The 22,453-nt window shown below is 53.4% G+C and overlaps 5 protein-coding genes across 5 annotated transcripts; all 5 read left to right on the top strand.

The window, feature by feature from the left end:
• The first annotated feature begins 442 nt into the window (after positions 1-442).
• On the top strand, positions 443-985 carry LOC126198573 (collagen alpha-1(III) chain-like). The gene has a single exon (XM_049935010.1). The coding sequence runs from the start codon at positions 443-445 to the stop codon at positions 983-985; it is 543 nt and encodes a 180-aa protein (XP_049790967.1).
• A 24-nt stretch (positions 986-1,009) lies between these two features.
• On the top strand, positions 1,010-3,178 carry LOC126198419 (collagen alpha-1(I) chain-like). The gene is made up of 2 exons (XM_049934725.1): positions 1,010-1,374; positions 1,636-3,178. Exons 1-2 carry the CDS (start codon positions 1,010-1,012, stop codon positions 3,176-3,178), a joined length of 1,908 nt encoding a protein of 635 aa, XP_049790682.1.
• Positions 3,179-5,812: 2,634 nt separating this feature from the next.
• LOC126197853 (collagen alpha-1(II) chain-like) lies at positions 5,813-7,456 on the top strand. Its single transcript, XM_049934670.1, has one exon. It carries the CDS (start codon positions 5,813-5,815, stop codon positions 7,454-7,456), a length of 1,644 nt encoding a protein of 547 aa, XP_049790627.1.
• A 324-nt stretch (positions 7,457-7,780) lies between these two features.
• On the top strand, positions 7,781-9,121 carry LOC126197309 (collagen alpha-1(III) chain-like). The gene has a single exon (XM_049934630.1). It carries the CDS (start codon positions 7,781-7,783, stop codon positions 9,119-9,121), a length of 1,341 nt encoding a protein of 446 aa, XP_049790587.1.
• A 5,724-nt stretch (positions 9,122-14,845) lies between these two features.
• Positions 14,846-16,072, top strand: LOC126195484 (collagen alpha-4(IV) chain-like). Its single transcript, XM_049934116.1, has one exon. It carries the CDS (start codon positions 14,846-14,848, stop codon positions 16,070-16,072), a length of 1,227 nt encoding a protein of 408 aa, XP_049790073.1.
• The last annotated feature ends 6,381 nt before the right edge of the window (positions 16,073-22,453 follow it).

Below are 22,453 nucleotides of genomic sequence, written 5' to 3'. Positions count from 1 at the left end.
ACCCCACAGGATCCAGCTCCATGCAATGATCACCTACATGCCCTCACCCCACAGGATACAGCTCTATAAAGGGATCACTTACATGCCCTCACCCCACAGGATACAGCTCTATAAAGAGATCACTTACATGCCCTCACCCCACAGGATCCAGCTCTATGCAGGGATCACCTACATGCCCTCACTCTACAGGATCCAGCTCTATAAAGGGATCACTTACATGCCCTCACCCTACAGGATCCAGCTCTATGCAGGGATCACCTACAAGCCCTCACCCCACAGGATCCAGCTCTATAAAGGGATCACTTACATGCCCTCACCCCACACGATCCAGCTCTATGCAGGGATCACCCACATGCCCTCACCCCACAGGATCCAGCTCTATAAAGGGATCACTTACATGCCCTCACCCCACAGGATCCAGCTCTATGCAGGGATCACCTACATGCCCTCACCCCACAGGATCCAGCTCTATGCAGAATCACCTACATGCCCTCACCCCACAGGATCCAGCTCTTTAAAGGGATCACCTACATGCCCTCACCCCACAGGATCCAGCTCTATAAAGGGATCACTTACATGCCCTCACCCCACAGGATCCAGCTCTATGCGGGGATCACCTACTTGCGCTCACCCCACAGGATCCAGCTCTATAAAGGGATCACTTACATGCCCTCACCCCACAGGATCCAGCTCTATAAAGGAATCACTTACATGCCCTCACCCCACAGGATCCAGCTCTATGCAGGGATCACCTACATGCCCTCACCCCACAGGATCCAGCTCTATGCAGGGATCACCTACATGCCCTCTCCCCACAGGATCCAGCTCTATAAAGGGATCACTTACATGCCCTCACCCCGCAGGATCCAGCTCTATGCAGGGATCACCTACATGCCCTCACCCCACAGGATCCAGCTCTATACAGGGATCACCTACATGCCCTCACCCCACAGGATCCAGCTCTATAAAGGGATCACTTACATGACCTCACCCCGCAGGATCCTGCTCTATGCAGGGATCACCTACATGCCCTCACCCCACAGGAACCAGCTCTATAAAGGGATCACCTACATGCCCTCACCCCACAGGATCCAGCTCTATGCAGGGATCACTTACATGCCCTCACCTCACAGGATCCAGCTCTTTGCAGGGATCACCTATATGCCCTCACCCCACAGGATCCAGCTCTATGCAGGGATCACCTACATGCCCTCACACCACAGGATCCAGCACTAAAAAGGGATCACTTACATGCCCTCACCCCACAGTATCCAGCTATATACAGGGATCACCTACATGCCCTCACCCCACAGGATCCAGCTCTATAAAGGGATCACTTGCATGCCCTCACCCCACAGGATCAAGCTCTATGCAGTGATCACCTACTTGCCCTCACCCCACAGGATCCAGCTCTATGCAGGGATCACCTACATGCCCTCTCCCCACAGGATCCAGCTCTATAAAGGGACCACTTACATGCCCCCACCCCACAGGATGCAGCTCTATACAGGGATCACCTACATGTCCTCACCCCACAGGAACCAGCTCTACAAAGGGATCACTTACATGCCCTCACCCCACAGGATCCAGCTCTATGCAGGGATCACCTATATTCCCTCACGCCACATGATCCAGCTCTATAAAGGGATCACCTACACGCCCTCACCCCACAGGATCCAGCTCTATAGAGGGATCATCTACATGCCCTCACCCCACAGGATCCAGCTCTATAAAGGGATCACCTACATGCCCTCACCCCACAGGATCCAGCTCTTTGCAGGGATCACCTACATGCCCTCACCCCACAGGATCCAGCTCTATAAAGGCATCACTTACATGCCCTCACCCCACAGGATCCAGCTCTATGCAGGGATCACCTACATGCCCTCACCCCACAGGATCCAGCTCTATGCAGGGATCACCTACATACCATCACCCCACAGGATCCAGCTCTATAAAGGGATCACTTACACGCCCTCACCCCACAGGATCCAGCTCTATACAGGGATCACCTACATGCCCTCACCCCACAGGATCCAGCTCTATAAAGGGATCACTTACATGCCCTCATCCCACAGGATCCAGCTCTATGCAGGGATCACCTACATGCCCTCACCCCACAGGATCCAGCTCTATAAAGGGATCACTTACATGCCCTCACCCCACAGGATCCAGCTCTATGCAGGGATCACCTACATGCCCTCACCCCACAGGATCCAGCTCTATAAAGGGATCACTTACATGCCCTCACCCCACAGGATCCAGCTCTATGCAGGGATCACTTACATGCCCTCACCCCACAGGATCCAGCTCTTTGCAGGGATCACCTACATTCCCTCACCCCACAGGATCCAGATCTATAAAGGCACCACTTACATGCCCTCACCCCACAGGATCCAGCTCTATGCAGGGATCACCTACATGCCCTCACCCCACAGGATCCAGCTCTATGCAGGGATCACCTACATGCCCTCACCCCACAGGATCCAGCTCTATAAAGGGATCACTTACATGCCCTCACCCCACAGGATCCAGCTATATACAGGGATCACCTACATGCCCACACCCCACAGGATCCAGCTCTATAAATGGATCACTTGCATGCCCTCACCCCACAGGATCCAGCTCTATGCAGGGATCACCTACATGCCCTCACCCCACAGGATCCAGCTCTATGCAGGGATCACCTACATGCCCTCACCCCACAGGATCCAGCTCTATAAAGGGATCACTTACATGTCCTCACCCCACAGGATCCAGCTCTATACAGGGATCACCGACATGTCCTCACCCCACAGGATCCAGCTCTATAAAGGGACCACCTACATGCCCTCACCCCACAGGATCCAGCTCTATAAAGGGATCACTTACATGCCCTCACCCCACACGATCCAGCTCTATGCAGGGATCACCCACATGCCCTCACCCCACAGGAACCAGCTCTATAAAGGGATCACTTACATGCCCTCACCCCACAGGATCCAGCTCTATGCAGGGATCACCTACATGCCCTCACCCCACAGGATCCAGCTCTATAAAGGGATCACTTACATGCCCTCACCCCACAGGATCCAGCTCTATGCAGGGATCACTTACATGCCCTCACCCCACAGGATCCAGCTCTATGCAGGGATCACCTACATGCCCTCACACCACAGGATCCAGCACTAAAAAGTGATCACTTACATGCCCTCACCCCACAGGATCCAGCTATATACAGGGATCACCTACATGCCCTCACCCCACAGCATCCAGCTCTATAAAGGGATCACTTGCATGCCCTCACCCCACAGGATCAAGCTCTATGCAGGGATCACCTACTTGCCCTCACCCCACAGGATCCAGCTCTATGCAGGGATCACCTACATGCCCTCTCCCCACAGGATCCAGCTCTATAAAGCGACCACTTACATGCCCCCACCCCACAGGATGCAGCTCTATACAGGGATCATCTACATGTCCTCACCCCACAGGATCCAGCTCTATAAAGGGACCACCTACATGCCCTCACCCCACAGGATCCAGCTCTATAAAGGGATCACTTACATGCCCTCACCCCACACGATCCAGCTCCATGCAGGGATCACCCACATGCCCTCACCCCACAGGATCCAGCTCTATAAAGGGATCACTTACATGCCCTCACCCCACAGGATCCAGCTCTATGCAGGGATCACCTACATGCCCTCACCCCACAGGATCCAGCTCTATAAAGGGATCACTTACATGCCCTCACCCCACAGGATCCAGCTCTATGCAGGGATCACCTACATGCCCTCACCCCACAGGATCCAGCTCTACAAAGGGATCACTTACATGCCCTCACCCCACAGGATCCAACTCTATGCAGGGATCACCTATATTCCCTCACGCCACATGATCCAGCTCTATAAAGGGATCACCTACACGCCCTCACCCCACAGGATCCAGCTCTATAGAGGGATCATCTACATGCCCTCACCCCACAGGATCCAGCTCTATAGAGGGATCACCTACATGCCCTCACCCCACAGGATCCAGCTCTTTGCAGGGATCACCTACATGCTCTCACCCAACAGGATCCAGCTCTATAAAGGCATCACTTACATGCCCTCACCCCACAGGATCCAGCTCTATGCAGGGATCACCTACATGCCCTCACCCCACAGGATCCAGCTCTATGCAGGGATCACCTACATACCATCACCCCACAGGATCCAGCTCTATAAAGGGATCACTTACACGCCCTCCACCCACAGGATCTAGCTCTATACAGGGATCACCTACATGCCCTCACCCCACAGGATCCAGCTCTATAAAGGGATCACTTACATGCCCTCATCCCACAGGATCCAGCTCTATGCAGGGATCACCTACATGCCCTCACCCCACAGGATCCAGCTCTATAAAGGGATCACTTACATGCCCTCACCCCACAGGATCCAGCTCTATGCAGGGATCACCTACATGCCCTCACCACACAGGATCCAGCTCTATAAAGGGATCACTTACATGCCCTCACCCCACAGGATCCAGCTCTATGCAGGGATCACTTACATGCCCTCACCCCACAGGATCCAGCTCTTTGCAGGGATCACCTACATTCCCTCACCCCACAGGATCCAGATCTATAAAGGCACCACTTACATGCCCTCACCCCACAGGATCCAGCTCTATGCAGGGATCACCTACATGCCCTCACCCCACAGGATCCAGCTCTATGCAGGGATCACCTACATGCCCTCACCGCTCTATAAAGGGATCACTTACATGCCCTCACCCCACAGGATCCAGCTATATACAGGGATCACCTACATGCCCACACCCCACAGGATCCAGCTCTATAAATGGATCACTTGCATGCCCTCACCCCACAGGATCCAGCTCTATGCAGGGATCACCTACATGCCCTCACCCCACAGGATCCAGCTCTATGCAGGGATCACCTACATGCCCTCACCCCACAGGATCCAGCTCTATAAAGGGAACACTTACATGTCCTCACCCCACAGGATCCAGCTCTATACAGGGATCACCTACATGTCCTCACCCCACAGGATCCAGCTCTATAAAGGGAGCACCTACATGCCCTCACCCCACAGGATCCAGCTCTATAAAGGGATCACTTACATGCCCTCACCCCACACGATCCAGCTCTATGCAGGGATCACCCACATGCCCTCACCCCACAGGAACCAGCTCTATAAAGGGATCACTTACATGCCCTCACCCCACAGGATCCAGCTCTATGCAGGGATCACCTACATGCCCTCACCCCACAGGATCCAGCTCTATAAAGGGATCACTTACATGCCCTCACCCCACAGGATCCAGCTCTATGCAGGGATCACCTACATGCCATCACCCCACAGGATCCAGCTCTATAAAGGGATCACTTACATGCCCTCACCCCACAGGATCCAGCTCTATGCAGGGATCACCTATATTCCCTCACGCCACATGATCCAGCTCTAAAAAGTGATCACCCACACGCCCTCACCCCACAGGATCCAGCTCTATACAGGGATCATCTACATGCCCTCACCCCACGGGATCCAGCTCTATAAAGGGATCACTTACATGCCCTCACCCCACAGGATCCAGCTCTATGCAGTGATCACCTACATGCCCTCACCCAACAGGATCCAGCTCTATAAAGGGACCACTTACATGCACCCACCCCACAGGATGCAGCTCTATACAGGGATCACCTACATGTCCTCACCCCACAGGATCCAGCTCTATAAAGGGACCACCTACATGCCCTCACCCCACAGGATCCAGCTCTATAAAGGGATCACTTACATGCCCTGACCCCACACGATCCAGCTCCATGCAGGGATCACCCACATGCCCTCACCCCACAGGATCCAGCTCTATAAAGGGATCACTTACATGCCCTCACCCCACAGGATCCAGCTCTATGCAGGGATCACCTACATGCCCTCAACCCACAGGATCCAGCTCTATAAAGGGATCACTTACATGCCCTCACCTTACAGGATCCAGCTCTATGCAGGGATCACCTACATGCCCTCACCCCACAGGATCCAGCTCTTTGCAGGGATCACCTACATGCCCTCACCCCACAGGATCCAGCTCTATAAAGGCATCACTTACATGCCCTCACCCCACAGTATCCAGCTCTATGCAGGGATCACCTACATGCCCTCACCCCACAGGATCCAGCTCTATGCAGGGATCACCTACATACCATCACCCCACAGGATCCAGCTCTATAAAGGGATCACTTACACGCCCTCACCCCACTGGATCCAGCTCTATACAGGGATCACCTACATGCCCTCACCCCACAGGATCCAGCTCTATAAAGGGATCACTTACATGCCCTCATCCCACAGGATCCAGCTCTATGCAGGGATCACCTACATGCCCTCACCCCACAGGATCAAGCTCTATAATGGGATCACTTACATGCCCTCACCCCACAGGATCCAGCTCTATGCAGGGATCACCTACATGCCCTCACCCCACAGGATCCAGCTCTATAAAGGGATCACTTACATGCCCTCACCCCACAGGATCCAGCTCTATGCAGGGATCACTTACATGCCCTCACCCCACAGGATCCAGCTCTTTGCAGGGATCACCTACATTTCCTCACCCCACAGGATCCAGATCTATAAAGGCACCACTTACATGCCCTCACCCCACAGGATCCAGCTCTATGCAGGGATCACCTACATGCCCTCACCCCACAGGATCCAGCTCTATGCAGGGATCACCTACATGCCCTCACCGCTCTATAAAGGGATCACTTACATGCCCTCACCCCACAGGATCCAGCTATATACAGGGATCACCTACATGCCCACACCCCACAGGATCCAGCTCTATAAATGGATCACTTGCGTGCCCTCACCCCACAGGATCCAGCTCTATGCAGGGATCACCTACATGCCCTCACCCCACAGGATGCAGCTCTATGCAGGGATCACCTACATGCCCTCACCCCACAGGATCCAGCTCTATAAAGGGATCACTTACATGTCCTCACCCCACAGGATCCAGCACTATACAGGGATCACCTACATGTCCTCACCCCACAGGATCCAGCTCTATAAAGGGAGCACCTACATGCCCTCACCCCACAGGATCCAGCTCTATAAAGGGATCACTTAAATGCCTTCACCCCACACGATCCAGCTCTATGCAGGGATCACCCACATGCCCTCACCCCACAGGAACCAGCTCTATAAAGGGATCACTTACACGCCCTCACCCCACAGGATCCAGCTCTATGCAGGGATCACCTACATGCCTTCACCCCACAGGATCCAGCTCTATAAAGGGATCACTTACATGCCCTCACCCCACAGGATCCAGCTCTATGCAGGGATCACCTACATGCCATCACCCCACAGGATCCAGCTCTATAAAGGGATCACTTACATGCCCTCACCCCACAGGATCCAGCTCTATGCAGGGATCACCTATATTCCCTCACGCCACATGATCCAGCTCTAAAAAGTGATCACTTACATGCCCTCACCCCACAGGATCCAGCTCTATGCAGGGATCACCTATATTCCCTCACGCCACATGATCCAGCTCTATAAAGGGATCACCTACACGCCCTCACCCCACAGGATCCAGCTCTATAGAGGGATCATCTACATGCCCTCACCCCACAGGATCCAGCTCTATAAAGGGATCACCTACATGCCCTCACCCCACAGGATCCAGCTCTTTGCAGGGATCACCTACATGCCCTCACCCCACAGGATCCAGCTCTATAAAGGCATCACTTACATGCCCTCACCCCACAGGATCCAGCTCTATGCAGGGATCACCTACATGCCCTCACCCCACAGGATCCAGCTCTATGCAGGGATCACCTACATACCATCACCCCACAGGATCCAGCTCTATAAAGGGATCACTTACACGCCCTCACCCCACAGGATCCAGCTCTATACAGGGATCACCTACATGCCCTCACCCCACAGGATCCAGCTCTATAAAGGGATCACTTACATGCCCTCATCCCACAGGATCCAGCTCTATGCAGGGATCACCTACATGCCCTCACCCCACAGGATCCAGCTCTATAAAGGGATCACTTACATGCCCTCACCCCACAGGATCCAGCTCTATGCAGGGATCACCTACATGCCCTCACCCCACAGGATCCAGCTCTATAAAGGGATCACTTACATGCCCTCACCCCACAGGATCCAGCTCTATGCAGGGATCACTTACATGCCCTCACCCCACAGGATCCAGCTCTTTGCAGGGATCACCTACATTCCCTCACCCCACAGGATCCAGATCTATAAAGGCACCACTTACATGCCCTCACCCCACAGGATCCAGCTCTATGCAGGGATCACCTACATGCCCTCACCCCACAGGATCCAGCTCTATGCAGGGATCACCTACATGCCCTCACCCCACAGGATCCAGCTCTATAAAGGGATCACTTACATGCCCTCACCCCACAGGATCCAGCTATATACAGGGATCACCTACATGCCCACACCCCACAGGATCCAGCTCTATAAATGGATCACTTGCATGCCCTCACCCCACAGGATCCAGCTCTGTGCAGGGATCACCTACATGCCCTCACCCCACAGGATGCAGCTCTATGCAGGGATCACCTACATGCCCTCACCCCACAGGATCCAGCTCTATAAAGGGATCACTTACATGTCCTCACCCCACAGGATCCAGCTCTATACAGGGATCACCTACATGTCCTCACCCCACAGGATCCAGCTCTATAAAGGGAGCACCTACATGCCCTCACCCCACAGGATCCAGCTCTATAAAGGGATCACTTACATGCCCTCACCCCACACGATCCAGCTCTATGCAGGGATCACCCACATGCCCTCACCCCACAGGAACCAGCTCTATAAAGGGATCACTTACATGCCCTCACCCCACAGGATCCAGCTCTATGCAGGGATCACCTACATGCCCTCACCCCACAGGATCCAGCTCTATAAAGGGATCACTTACATGCCCTCACCCCACAGGATCCAGCTCTATGCAGGGATCACCTACATGCCATCACCCCACAGGATCCAGCTCTATAAAGGGATCACTTACATGCCCTCACCCCACAGGATCCAGCTCTATGCAGGGATCACGTATATTCCCTCACGCCACATGATCCAGCTCTAAAAAGTGATCACCTACACGCCCTCACCCCACAGGATCCAGCTCTATACAGGGATCATCTACATGCCCTCACCCCACGGGATCCAGCTCTATAAAGGGATCACTTACATGCCCTCACCCCACAGGATCCAGCTCTATGCAGTGATCACCTACATGCCCTCACCCAACAGGAACCAGCTCTAAAAAGGGATCACTTACATGCCATCACCCCACAGGATACTGCTCTATACAGGGATCACCTACATGCCCTCACCCCACAGGATCCAGCTCTATAAAGGGATCACATACATGCCCTCACCCCACAGGATCCAGCTCTATGCAGGGATCACCTACATACCCTCAGCCCACAGGATCCAGCTTTATTAAGGGATCACTTACATGCACTCACCCCACAGGATCCAGCTGTTTGCAGGGATCACCTACATGCCCTCACCCCACAGGTTCCAGCTCTATGCAGGGATCACCTACATGCCCTCACCCCACAGGATCCAGCTCTATAAAGGGACCACTTACATGCCCTCACCCCGCAGGATCCTGCTCTATGCAGGGATCACCTACATGCCCTCACCCCACAGGAACCAGCTCTATAAAGGGATCACCTACATGCCCTCACCCCACAGGATCCAGCTCTATGCAGGGATCACTTACATGCCCTCACCTCACAGGATCCAGCTCTTTGCAGGGATCACCTATATGCCCTCACCCCACAGGATCCAGCTCTAAAAAGGCATCACTTACATGCCCTCACCCCACAGTGTCCAGCTCTATGCAGGGATCACCTACATGCCCTCACCCCACAGGATCCAGCTCTATGCAGGGATCACCTACATGCCCTCACCCCACAGGATCCAGCACTAAAAAGGGGTCACTTACATGCCCTCACCCCACAGGATCAAGCTATATACAGAAATCACCTACATGCCCTCACCCCACAGGATCCAGCTCTATAAAGGGATCACTTGCATGCCCTCACCCCACAGGATCAAGCTCTATGCAGGGATCACCTACATGCCCTCACCCCACAGGATCCAGCTCTATAAAGGGATCACTTACATGCCCTCACCCCACAGGATCCAGCTCTATGCAGGGATCACCTACATGCCATCACCCCACAGGATCCAGCTCTATAAAGGGATCACTTACATGCCCTCACCCCACAGGATCGAGCTCTATGCAGGGATCACCTATATTCCCTCACGCCACATGATCCAGCTCTAAAAAGGGATCACCTACACGCCCTCACCCCACAGGATCCAGCTCTATACAGGGATCATCTACATGCCCTCACCCCATGGGATCCAGCTCTACAAAGGGATCACTTACATGCCCTCACCCCACAGGATCCAGCTCTATGCAGTGATCACCTACATGCCCTCAACCAACAGGAACCAGCTCTATAAAGGGATCACTTACATGCCATCACCCCACAGGATACTGCTCTATACAGGGATCACCTACATGCCCTCACCCCACAGGATCCAGCTCTATAAAGGGATCACTTACATGCCCTCACCCCACAGGATCCAGCTCTATGCAGGGATCACCTACATACCCTCAGCCCACAGGATCCAGCTTTATTAAGGGATCACTTACATGCACTCACCCCACAGGATCCAGCTGTATGCAGGGATCACCTACATGCCCTCACCCCACAGGATCCAGCTCTATGCAGGGATCACCTACATGCCCTCACCCCACAGTCTCCAGCTCTATGCAGGGATCACCAACATACGCTAACCCCACAGGATCCAGCTCTATAAAGGGATCACTTACACGCCCTCACCCCACAGGATCCAGCTCTATACAGGGATCACCTACATGCCCTCATCCCACAGGATCCAGTTCTATAAAGGGATCACTTACATGCCCTCATCCCACAGGATCCAGCTCTATACAGGGATCACCTACATGCCCTCACCCCACAGGATCCAGCTCTATACAGGGATCACCTACATGCCCTCACCCCACAGGATCCAGCTCTATAAAGGGATCACTTACATGCCCTCACCCCACAGGATCCAGCTCTATGCAGGGATCACCTACATACCCTCAGCCCACAGGATCCAGCTTTATTAAGGGATCACTTACATGCACTCACCCCACAGGATCCAGCTGTATGCAGGGATCACCTACATGCCCTCACCCCACAGGATCCAGCTCTATAAAGGGATCACTTACATGTCCTCACCCCACAGGATCCAGCTCTATACAGGGATCACCTACATGTCCTCACCCCACAGGATCCAGCTCTATAAAGGGAGCACCTACATGCCCTCACCCCACAGGATCCAGCTCTATAAAGGGATCACTTACATGCCCTCACCCCACACGATCCAGCTCTATGCAGGGATCACCCAAATGCCCTCACCCCACAGGAACCAGCTCTATAAAGGGATCACTTACATGCCCTCACCCCACAGGATCCAGCTCTATGCAGGGATCACCTACATGCCCTCACCCCACAGGATCCAGCTCTATAAAGGGATCACTTACATGCCCTCACCCCACAGGATCCAGCTCTATGCAGGGATCACCTACATGCCATCACCCCACAGGATCCAGCTCTATAAAGGGATCACTTACATGCCCTCACCCCACAGGATCGAGCTCTATGCAGGGATCACCTATATTCCCTCACGCCACATGATCCAGCTCTAAAAAGAGATCACCTACACGCCCTCACCCCACAGGATCCAGCTCTATACAGGGATCATCTACATGCCCTCACCCCATGGGATCCAGCTCTACAAAGGGATCACTTACATGCCCTCACCCCACACGATCCAGCTCTATGCAGTGATCACCTACATGCCCTCAACCAACAGGAACCAGCTCTATAAAGGGATCACTTACATGCCATCACCCCACAGGATACTGCTCTATACAGGGATCACCTACATGCCCTCACCCCACAGGATCCATCTCTATAAAGGGATCACTTACATGCCCTCACCCCACAGGATCCAGCTCTATGCAGGGATCACCTACATACCCTCAGCCCACAGGATCCAGCTTTATTAAGGGATCACTTACATGCACTCACCCCACAGGATCCAGCTGTATGCAGGGATCACCTACATGCCCTCACCCCACAGGATCCAGCTCTATGCAGGGATCACCTACATGCCCTCACCCCACAGTCTCCAGCTCTATGCAGGGATCACCTACATACGCTAACCCCACAGGATCCAGCTCTATAAAGGGATCACTTACACGCCCTCACCCCACAGGATCCAGCTCTATACAGGGATCACCTACATGCCCTCACCCCACAGGATCCAGTTCTATAAAGGGATCACTTACATGCCCTCATCCCACAGGATCCAGCTCTATACAGGGATCACCTACATGCCCTCACCCCACAGGATCCAGCTCTATAAAGGGATAACTTACATGCCCTCACCCCACAGGATCCAGCTCTATGCAAGGATCACCTACATGCCCTCACCCCACAGGATACAGCTCTGTGCAGGGATCACCTGCATGCCCTCACCCCACAGGATCCAGCTCTATGCAGGGATCATGTACATGCCCTCACCCCACAGGATCCAACTCTATAAAGGGATCACTTACATGCCCTCACCCCACAGGATCCAGCTCTATGCAGGGATCACCTACATGCCCTCATCCCACAGGATTCAGCTGTATAAAGGGATCACTTACATGCCCTCACCCCTCAGGATCCAGCTCTATACAGGGATCACCTACATGCCCTCACCCCACAGGATCCAGCTCTATAAAGGGATCACTTACATGCCCTCACCACACAGGATCCAGCTCTATACAGGGATCACCTACATGCCCTCACCCCACAGGATCCACCTCTATTAAGGGATCACTTACATGCCCTAACCCCACAGGTTCCAGCTCTATGCAGGGATCACCTACATGCCCTCACCCCACAGGATCCAGCTCTATGCAGGGATCACCTACATGCCCTCACCCCACAGGATCCAGCTCTATGCAGGGATCACGTACATGCCCTCATCCCACAGGATTCAGCTGTATAAAGGGATCACTTACATGCCCTCACCCCTCAGGATCCAGCTCTATACAGGGATCACCTACATGCCCTCACCCCACAGGATCCAGCTCTATAAAGGCACCACTTACATGCCCTCACCCCACAGGATCCAGCTCTATGCAGGGATCACCTACATGCCCTCACCCCACAGGATCCAGCTCTATGCAGGGATAACCTACATGCCCTCACCCCACAGGATCCAGCTCTATAAAGGGATCACTTACATGCCCTCACCCCACAGGATCCAGCTATATACAGGGATCACCTACATGCCCACACCCCACAGGATCCAGCTCTGTAAATGGATCACTTGCATGCCCTCACCCCACAGGATCCAGCTCTATGCAGGGATCACCTACTTGCCCTCACCCCACAGGATCCAGCTCTATGCAGGGATCACCTACATGCCCTCACCCCACAGGATCCAGCTCTATAAAGGGATCACTTACATGTCCTCACCCCACAGGATCCAGCTCTATACAGGGATCACCTACATGTCCTCACCCCACAGGATCCAGCTCTATAAAGGGAGCACCTACATGCCCTCACCCCACAGGATCCAGCTCTATAAAGGGATCACTTACATGCCCTCACTCCACACGATCCAGCTCTATGCAGGGATCACCCACATGCCCTCACCCCACAGGAACCAGCTCTATAAAGGGATCACTTACATGCCCTCACCCCACAGGATCCAGCTCTATGCAGGGATCACCTACATGCCCTCACCCCACAGGATCCAGCTCTATAAAGGGATCACTTACATGCCCTCACCCCACAGGATCCAGCTCTATGCAGGGATCACCTACATGCCATCACCCCACAGGATCCAGCTCTATAAAGGGATCACTTACATGCCCTCACCCCACAGGATCGAGCTCTATGCAGGGATCACCTATATTCCCTCACGCCACATGACCCAGCTCTAAAAAGGGATCACCTACACGCCCTCACCCCACAGGATCCAGCTCTATACAGGGATCATCTACATGCCCTCACCCCATGGGATCCAGCTCTACAAAGGGATCACTTACATGCCCTCACCCCACAGGATCCAGCTCTATGCAGTGATCACCTGCATGCCCTCACCCAACAGGAACCAGCTCTATAAAGGGATCACTTACATGCCATCACCCCACAGGATACTGCTCTATACAGGGATCACCTACATGCCCTCACCCCACAGGATCCAGCTCTATAAAGGGATCACTTACATGCCCTCACCCCACAGGATCCAGCTCTATGCAGGGATCACCTACATACCCTCAGCCCACAGGATCCAGCTTTATTAAGGGATCACTTACATTCACTCACCCCACAGGATCCAGCTGTATGCAGGGATCACCTACATGCCCTCACCCCACAGGATCCAGCTCTATGCAGGGATCACCTACATGCCCTCACCCCACAGTCTCCAGCTCTATGCAGGGATCACCTACATACGCTAACCCCACAGGATCCAGCTCTATAAAGGGATCACTTACACGCCCTCACCCCACAGGATCCAGCTCTATACAGGGATCACCTACATGCCCTCACCCCACAGGATCCAGTTCTATAAAGGGATCACTTACATGCCCTCATCCCACAGGATCCAGCTCTATACAGGGATCACCTACATGCCCTCACCCCACAGGATCCAGCTCTATAAAGGGATAACTTACATGCCCTCACCCCACAGGATCCAGCTCTATGCAAGGATCACCTACATGCCCTCACCCCACAGGATACAGCTCTGTGCAGGGATCACCTGCATGCCCTCACCCCACAGGATCCAGCTCTATGCAGGGATCACCTACATGCCCTCACCCCACAGGATTCAGCTCTATAAGGGGATCACTTACATTCCCTCACCCCACAGGATCCAGCTCTATACAGGGATTACCTACATGCACTCACCCCAAAGGATCCAGCTCTATAAAGGGATCACTTACATGCCCTCACCCCACAGGATCCAGCTCTATGCAGGGATCACCTACATGCCCTCACCGCACAGGATCCAGCTCTATGCAGGGATCACCTACATGCCCTCACCCCACAGGATCCAGCTCTATGCAGGGATCACGTACATGCCCTCACCCCACAGGATCCAAGTCTATAAAGGGATCACTTACATGCCCTCACCCCACAGGATCCAGCTCTATGCAGGGATCACCTACATGCCCTCATCCCACAGGATTCAGCTGTATAAAGGGATCACTTACATGCCCTCACCCCTCAGGATCCAGCTCTATACAGGGATCACCTACATGCCCTCACCCCACAGGATCCAGCTCTATAAAGGGATCACTTACATGCCCTCACCCCACAGGATCCAGCTCTATACAGGGATCACCTACATGCCCTCACCCCACAGGATCCACCTCTATTAAGGGATCACTTACATGCCCTAACCCCACAGGTTCCAGCTCTATGCAGGGATCACCTACATGCCCTCATCCCACAGGATCCAGCTCTATGCAGGGATCACCAACATGCCCTCACCCCACAGGATCCAGCTCTATGCAGGGATCACCTACATGCCCTCACCCCACAGGATCCAGCTCTATAAAGGGATCACTTACATGCCCTCACCCCACAGGATCCAGCTCTATGCAGGGATCACCTACATGCCCTCACCCCACAGGATCCAGCTCTATACAGGGATCACCTACATGCCCTCACCCCACAGGATCCAGCTCTATAAAGGGATCACTTACATGCCCTCACCCCACAGGATCCAGCTCTATACAGCGATCACCTACATGCCCTCACCCCACAGGATCCAGCTCTATAAAGGGATCACTTACATGCCCTAACCCCACAGGATCCAGCTCTATGCAGGGATCACCTACATGGCCTCGGCCCACAGGATATAGCTCTATAAAGGGATTAGTTACATGCCCTCACCCCACAGGATCCAGTTCTTTGCAGGGATAACCTACATGCCCTCAACCCACAGAATCCAGCTCTATGCAGGGATAACCTACATGCCCTCAACCCACAGGATCCAGCTCTATGCAGGGATCACCTACATGCCCTCATCCCACAGGATCCAGCTCTATAAAAGGATCACTTACATGCCCTCACCCCACAGGATCCAGCTCTATACAGATTTCACCTACATGCCCTCACCCCACAGGATCCAGCTCTATAAAGGGTTCACTTACATGCCCTCACCCCACAGGATCCAGCGCTATGCAGGGATCACTTACATGCCCTCACCCCACAGGATCCAGCACTATAAAGGGCTCTCTTACATTCCCTCACCCCACAGGATCCAGCTCTATACAGGGATAACCTACGTGCCCTCACTCCACAGGATCCTGTTCTATAAAGGGATCACTTACATGCCCTCACCCCACAGGATCCAGCACTATAAAGGGATCACCTACATGCTCTCACCCCACAGGAATCAGCTCTATGCAGGGATCACTTACATGCCCTCACCCCAGAGGATCCAGCTCTATGCAGGGATAACTTACATGCCCTCACCCCACAGGATTCAGCTCTATAAGGGGATCACTTACATTCCCTCACACCACAGGATCCAGCTCTATACAGGGATTACCTACATGCCCTCACCCCACAGGATCCAGCTCTATAAAGGGATCACTTACATGCCCTCACCCCACAGGATCCAGCTCTATGCAGTGATCACCTACATGCCCTCACCCAACAGGATCCAGCTCTATGCAGGGATCACCTACATGCCCTCACCCCACAGGATCCAGCTCTATGCAGGGATCACGTACATGCCCTCACCCCACAGGATCCAGCTCTATAAAGGGATCACTTACATGCCCTCACCCCACAGGATCCAGCTCTATGCAGGGATCACCTACATGCCCTCATCCCACAGGATTCAGCTGTATAAAGGGATCACTTACATGCCCTCACCCCCCAGGATCCAGCTCTATACAGGGATCACCTACATGCCCTCACCCCACAGGATCCAGCTCTATAAAGGGATCACTTACATGCCCTCACCCCACAGGATCCAGCTCTATACAGCGATCACCTACATGCCCTCACCCCACAGGATCCAGCTCTATAAAGGGATCACTTACATGCCCTAACCCCACAGGATCCAGCTCTATGCAGGGATCACCTACATGCCCTCGGCCCACAGGATCCAGCTCTATAAAGGGATTAGTTACATGCCCTCACCCCACAGGATCCAGTTCTTTGCAGGGATAACCTACATGCCCTCAACCCACAGAATCCAGCTCTATGCAGGGATAACCTACATGCCCTCAACCCACAGGATCCAGCTCTATGCAGGGATCACCTACATGCCCTCATCCCACAGGATCCAGCTCTATAAAGGGATCACTTACATGCCCTCACCCCACAGGATCCAGCTCTATACAGATTTCACCTACATGCCCTCACCCCACAGGATCCAGCTCTATAAAGGGTTCACTTACATGCCCTCACCCCACAGGATCCAGCGCTATGCAGGGATCACTTACATGCCCTCACCCCACAGGATCCAGCACTATAAAGGGCTCTCTTACATTCCCTCACCCCACAGGGTCCAGCTCTATACAGGGATAACCTACATGCCCTCACTCCACAGGATCCAGTTCTATAAAGGGATCACTTACATGCCCTCACCCCACAGGATCCAGCACTATAAAGGGATCACCTACATGCTCTCACCCCACAGGAATCAGCTCTATGCAGGGATCACTTACATGCCCTCACCCCAGAGGATCCAGCTCTATGCAGGGATAACTTACATGCCCTCACCCTACAGGATAGAGCTCTATACAGGGATCACATACATGCCCTCACATCTCAGGATCTAGCTCTATAAAGGGATCACTTACATGCCCTCACCCCACAGGATCCAGCTCTATACAGGGATCACCTACATGCCCTCACCCCACAGGATCCAACTCTATGCAGGGATCACCTACATGCCCTCACCCCACAGGATCCAGCTCTATGCAGTGATCACCTACATGCCCTCACCCCACAGGATCCAGCTCTATAAAGGGATCACTTACATGCCCTCACCCCACAGGATCCAGCTCTATGCAGGGATCACCTACATGCCCTCACCCCACAGGATCCAGCTCTATGCACGGATCACCTACATGCCCTCAACCCACAGGGTCCAGCTCTATAAAGGGATCACTTACATGCTCTCACCCCACAGGATCCAGCTCTATAAAGGGATCACTTACATGCCCTCTCCCCACAGGATCCAGCTCTATGCAGGGATCACCTACATGCCCTCACCCCACAGGATCCAGCTCTATAAAGGGATCACTTACATGCCCTCACCCCACAGGATCCAGCTCTATGCAATGATCACCTACATGCCCTCACCCCACAGGATACAGCTCTATAAAGGGATCACTTACATGCCCTCACCCCTCAGGATACAGCTCTATAAAGGGATCACTTGCATGCCCTCACCCCACAGGATCCAGCTCTATAAAGGGATCACCTACATGCACTCACTCCTCAGGATCCAGCTCTATAAAGGTATCACTTACATGCCCTCACCCCACAGGATCCAGCTCTATGCAGGGATCACCTACAAGCCCTCACCCCACAGGATCCAGCTCTATAAAGGGATCACTTACTTGCCCTCACCCCACAGGATCCAGCTCTATGCAGGGATCACCTACATGCCCTCACCCCACAGGATCCAGCTCTATGCAGGGATCACCTACATGCCCTCACCCCACAGGATCCAGCTCATTAAAGGGATCACCTACATGCCCTCACCCCACAGGATCCAGCTCTATAAAGGGATCACTTACATGCCCTCACCCCACATTATCCAGCTCTATGCGGGGATCACCTACATGCCCTCACAACACAGGATCCAGCTCTTTTTTTTTTAAGGGATCACTTACATGCTCTCACCCCACAGTATCCAGATCTATAAAGGGATCACTTACATGCCCTCACACCAAAGGATCCAGCTCTATGCAATGATCACCTACATGCCCTCACCCCACAGGATACAGCTCTATAAAGGGATCACTTACATGCCCTCACCCCACAGGATCCAGCTCTATAAAGGGATCACTTACATGCCCTCACCCCACAGGATCCAGCTCTATGCAGGGATCACCTACATGCCCCCACCCCACAGGATCCAGCTGTATAAAGTGATCACTTACATGCCCTCACCCCTCAGGATCCAGCTCTATACAGGGTTCACCTACATGCCCTCACCCCACAGGATCCAGCTCTATAAAGGGATCACTTACATGCCCTCACCCCACAGGATCCAGCTCTATGCAAGGATCACCTACATGCCCTCACCCCACAGGATACAGCTCTGTGCAGGGATCACCTGCATGCCCTCACCCCACAGGATCCAGCTCTATGCAGGGATCACCTACATGCCCTCACCCCACAGGATTCAGCTCAATAAGGGGATCACTTACATTCCCTCACACCACAGGATCCAGCTGTATACAGGGATTACCTACATGTCCTCACCCCACAGGATCCAGCTCTATAAAGGGATCACTTACATGCCCTCACACCACAGGATCCAGCTCTATGCAGTGATCACCTACATGCCCTCACCCCACAGGATCCAGCTCTATGCAGGGATCACCTACATGCCCTCACCCCACAGGATCTAGCTCTATGCAGGGATCACGTACATGCCCTCACCCCACAGGATCCAGTTCTATAAAGGGATCACTTACATGCCCTCACCCCACAGGATCCAGCTCTATGCAGGGATCACCTACATGCCCTCATCCCACAGGATTCAGCTGTATAAAGGGATCACTTACATGCCCTCACCCCCCAGGATCCAGCTCTATACAGGGATCACCTACATGCCCTCACCCCACAGGATCCAGCTCTATAAAGGGATTAGTTACATGCCCTCACACCACAGGATCCAGTTCTTTGCAGGGATAACCTACATGCCCTCAACCCACAGGATCCAGCTCTATGCAGGGATAACCTACATGCCCTCAACCCACAGGATCCAGCTCTATGCAGGGATCACCTAAATGCCCTCGCCCCACAGGATCCAGCTCTATAAAGGGATCACTTACATGCCCTAGCCCCACAGGATCCAGCTCTATGCGGGGATCACCTACATGCCCTCATCCCACAGGATCCAGCTCTATAAAGGGATCACTTACATGCCCTCACCCCACAGGATCCAGCTCTATACAGATTTCACCTACATGCCCTCACCCCACAGGATCCAGCTCTATAAAGGGTTCACTTACATGCCCTCACCCCATAGGATCCAGCGCTATGCAGGGATCACTTACATGCCCTCACCCCACAGGATCCAGCACTATAAAGGGCTCTCCTGCATTCCCTCACCCCACAGGATCCAGCTCTATACAGGGATAACCTACATGCCCTCACTCCACAGGATCCAGTTCTATAAAGGGATCACTTACATGCCCTCACCCCACAGGATCCAGCTCTATACAGGGATCACCTACATGCCCTCACCCCACAGGATCCAGCTCTATGCAGGGATCACCTACATGCCCTCACCACACAGGATCCAGCTCTATAAAGGTATCACTTACATGCCCTCACCCCACAGGATCCAGCTCTATGCAGGGATCACTTACATGCCCTCACCCCACAGGATCCAGCTCTATGCACGGATCACCTACATGCCCTCAACCCACAGGGTCCAGCTCTATAAAGGGATAACTTACATGCTCTCACCCCACAGGATCCAGCTCTATAAAGGGATCACTTACATGCCCTCTCCCCACAGGATCCAGCTCTATGCAGGGATCACCTACATGCCCTCACCCCACAGGATCCAGCTCTATAAAGGGATCACTTACATGCCCTCACCCCACAGGATCCAGCTCTATGCAATGATCACCTACATGCCCTCACCCCACAGGATACAGCTCTATAAAGGGATCACTTACATGCCCTCACCCCACAGGATACAGCTCTATAAAGGGATCACTTGCATGCCCTCACCCCACAGGATCCAGCTCTATAAAGGGATCACCTACATGCCCTCACTCCTCAGGATCCAGCTCTATAAAGGTATCACTTACATGCCCTCACCCCACAGGATCCAGCTCTATGCAGGGATCACCTACAAGCCCTCACCCCACAGGATCCAGCTCTGTAAAGGTATCACTTACTTGCCCTCACCCCACAGGATCCAGCTCTATGCAGGGATCACCTACATGCCCTCACCCCACAGGATCCAGCTCTATGCAGGGATCACCTACATGCCCTCACCACACAGGATCCAGCTCTTTAAAGGGATCACCTACATGCCCTCACCCCACAGGATCCAGCTCTATAAAGGGATCACTTACGTGCCCTCACCCCACATTATCCAGCTCTATGCGGGGATCACCTACATGCCCTCACAACACAGGATCCAGCTCTTTTTTTTTAAGGGATCACTTACATGCTCTCACCCCACAGTATCCAGGTCTATAAAGGGATCACTTACATGCCCTCACACCAAAGGATCCAGCTCTATGCAATGATCACCTACATGCCCTCACCCCACAGGATACAGCTCTATGCAGGGATCACCTACATGCCCTCACTCCTCAGGATTCAGCTCTATAAAGGGATCACTTGCATGCCCTCACCCCACAGGATCCAGCTCTATGCAGGGACCACCTACATGCCCTCACCCCACAGGATCCAGCTCTATGCAGGGATAACCTATATTCCCTCACTCCTCAGGATTCAGCTCTATAAAGGGATCACTTGCATGCCCTCACCCCACAGGATCCAGCTCTATGCAGGGACCACCTACATGCCCTCACCCCACAGGATCCAGCTCTATGCAGGGATCACCTATATTCCCTCACGCCACATGATCCAGCTCTATAAAGGGATCACCTACACGCCCTCACCCCACAGGATCCAGCTCTATACAGGGATCATCTACATGCCCTCACCCCACAGGATCCAGCTCTATAAAGGGATCACTTACATGCCCTCACCCCACAGGATCCAGCTCTATACAGTGATCACCTACATACCCTCACCCAACAGGAACCAGCTCTATAAAGGGATCACTTACATGCCATCACCCCACAGGATACAGCGCTATACAGGGATCACCTACATGCCGTCACCCCACAGGATCCAGCTCTATAAAGGGATCACTTACATGCCCTCATCCCACAGGATCCAGCTCTATGCAGGGATCACCTACATGCCCTCACCCCACAGGATCCAGCTGTATAAAGGGATCACTTACATGCCCTCACCCCTCAGGATCCAGCTCTATACAGGGATCACCTACATGCCCTCACCCCACAGGATCCAGCTCTATAAAGGGATCACTTACATGCCCTCACCACACAGGAT

Source organism: Schistocerca nitens, chromosome 1, assembly GCF_023898315.1.
Source record: "Schistocerca nitens isolate TAMUIC-IGC-003100 chromosome 1, iqSchNite1.1, whole genome shotgun sequence".
Lineage (NCBI taxonomy): Eukaryota > Metazoa > Arthropoda > Insecta > Orthoptera > Acrididae > Schistocerca > Schistocerca nitens.
This window is presented reverse-complemented; position numbering and strand designations above follow the sequence as displayed.

Coding starts and splice junctions, on each gene's coding strand:
- LOC126198573 (XM_049935010.1), top strand. CDS start 443: ATGCCCTCACCCCACAGGATCCAGCTCTATGCAGAATCACCTACATGC.
- LOC126198419 (XM_049934725.1), top strand. CDS start 1,010: ATGCAGGGATCACCTACATGCCCTCACCCCACAGGAACCAGCTCTATA. Junction 1,375..1,635: donor ACAGGATCAAGCTCTATGCA/GTGATCACCTAC, acceptor CACATGATCCAG/CTCTATAAAGGGATCACCTA.
- LOC126197853 (XM_049934670.1), top strand. CDS start 5,813: ATGCAGGGATCACCCACATGCCCTCACCCCACAGGATCCAGCTCTATA.
- LOC126197309 (XM_049934630.1), top strand. CDS start 7,781: ATGCAGGGATCACCTACATGCCCTCACCCCACAGGATCCAGCTCTATG.
- LOC126195484 (XM_049934116.1), top strand. CDS start 14,846: ATGCAAGGATCACCTACATGCCCTCACCCCACAGGATACAGCTCTGTG.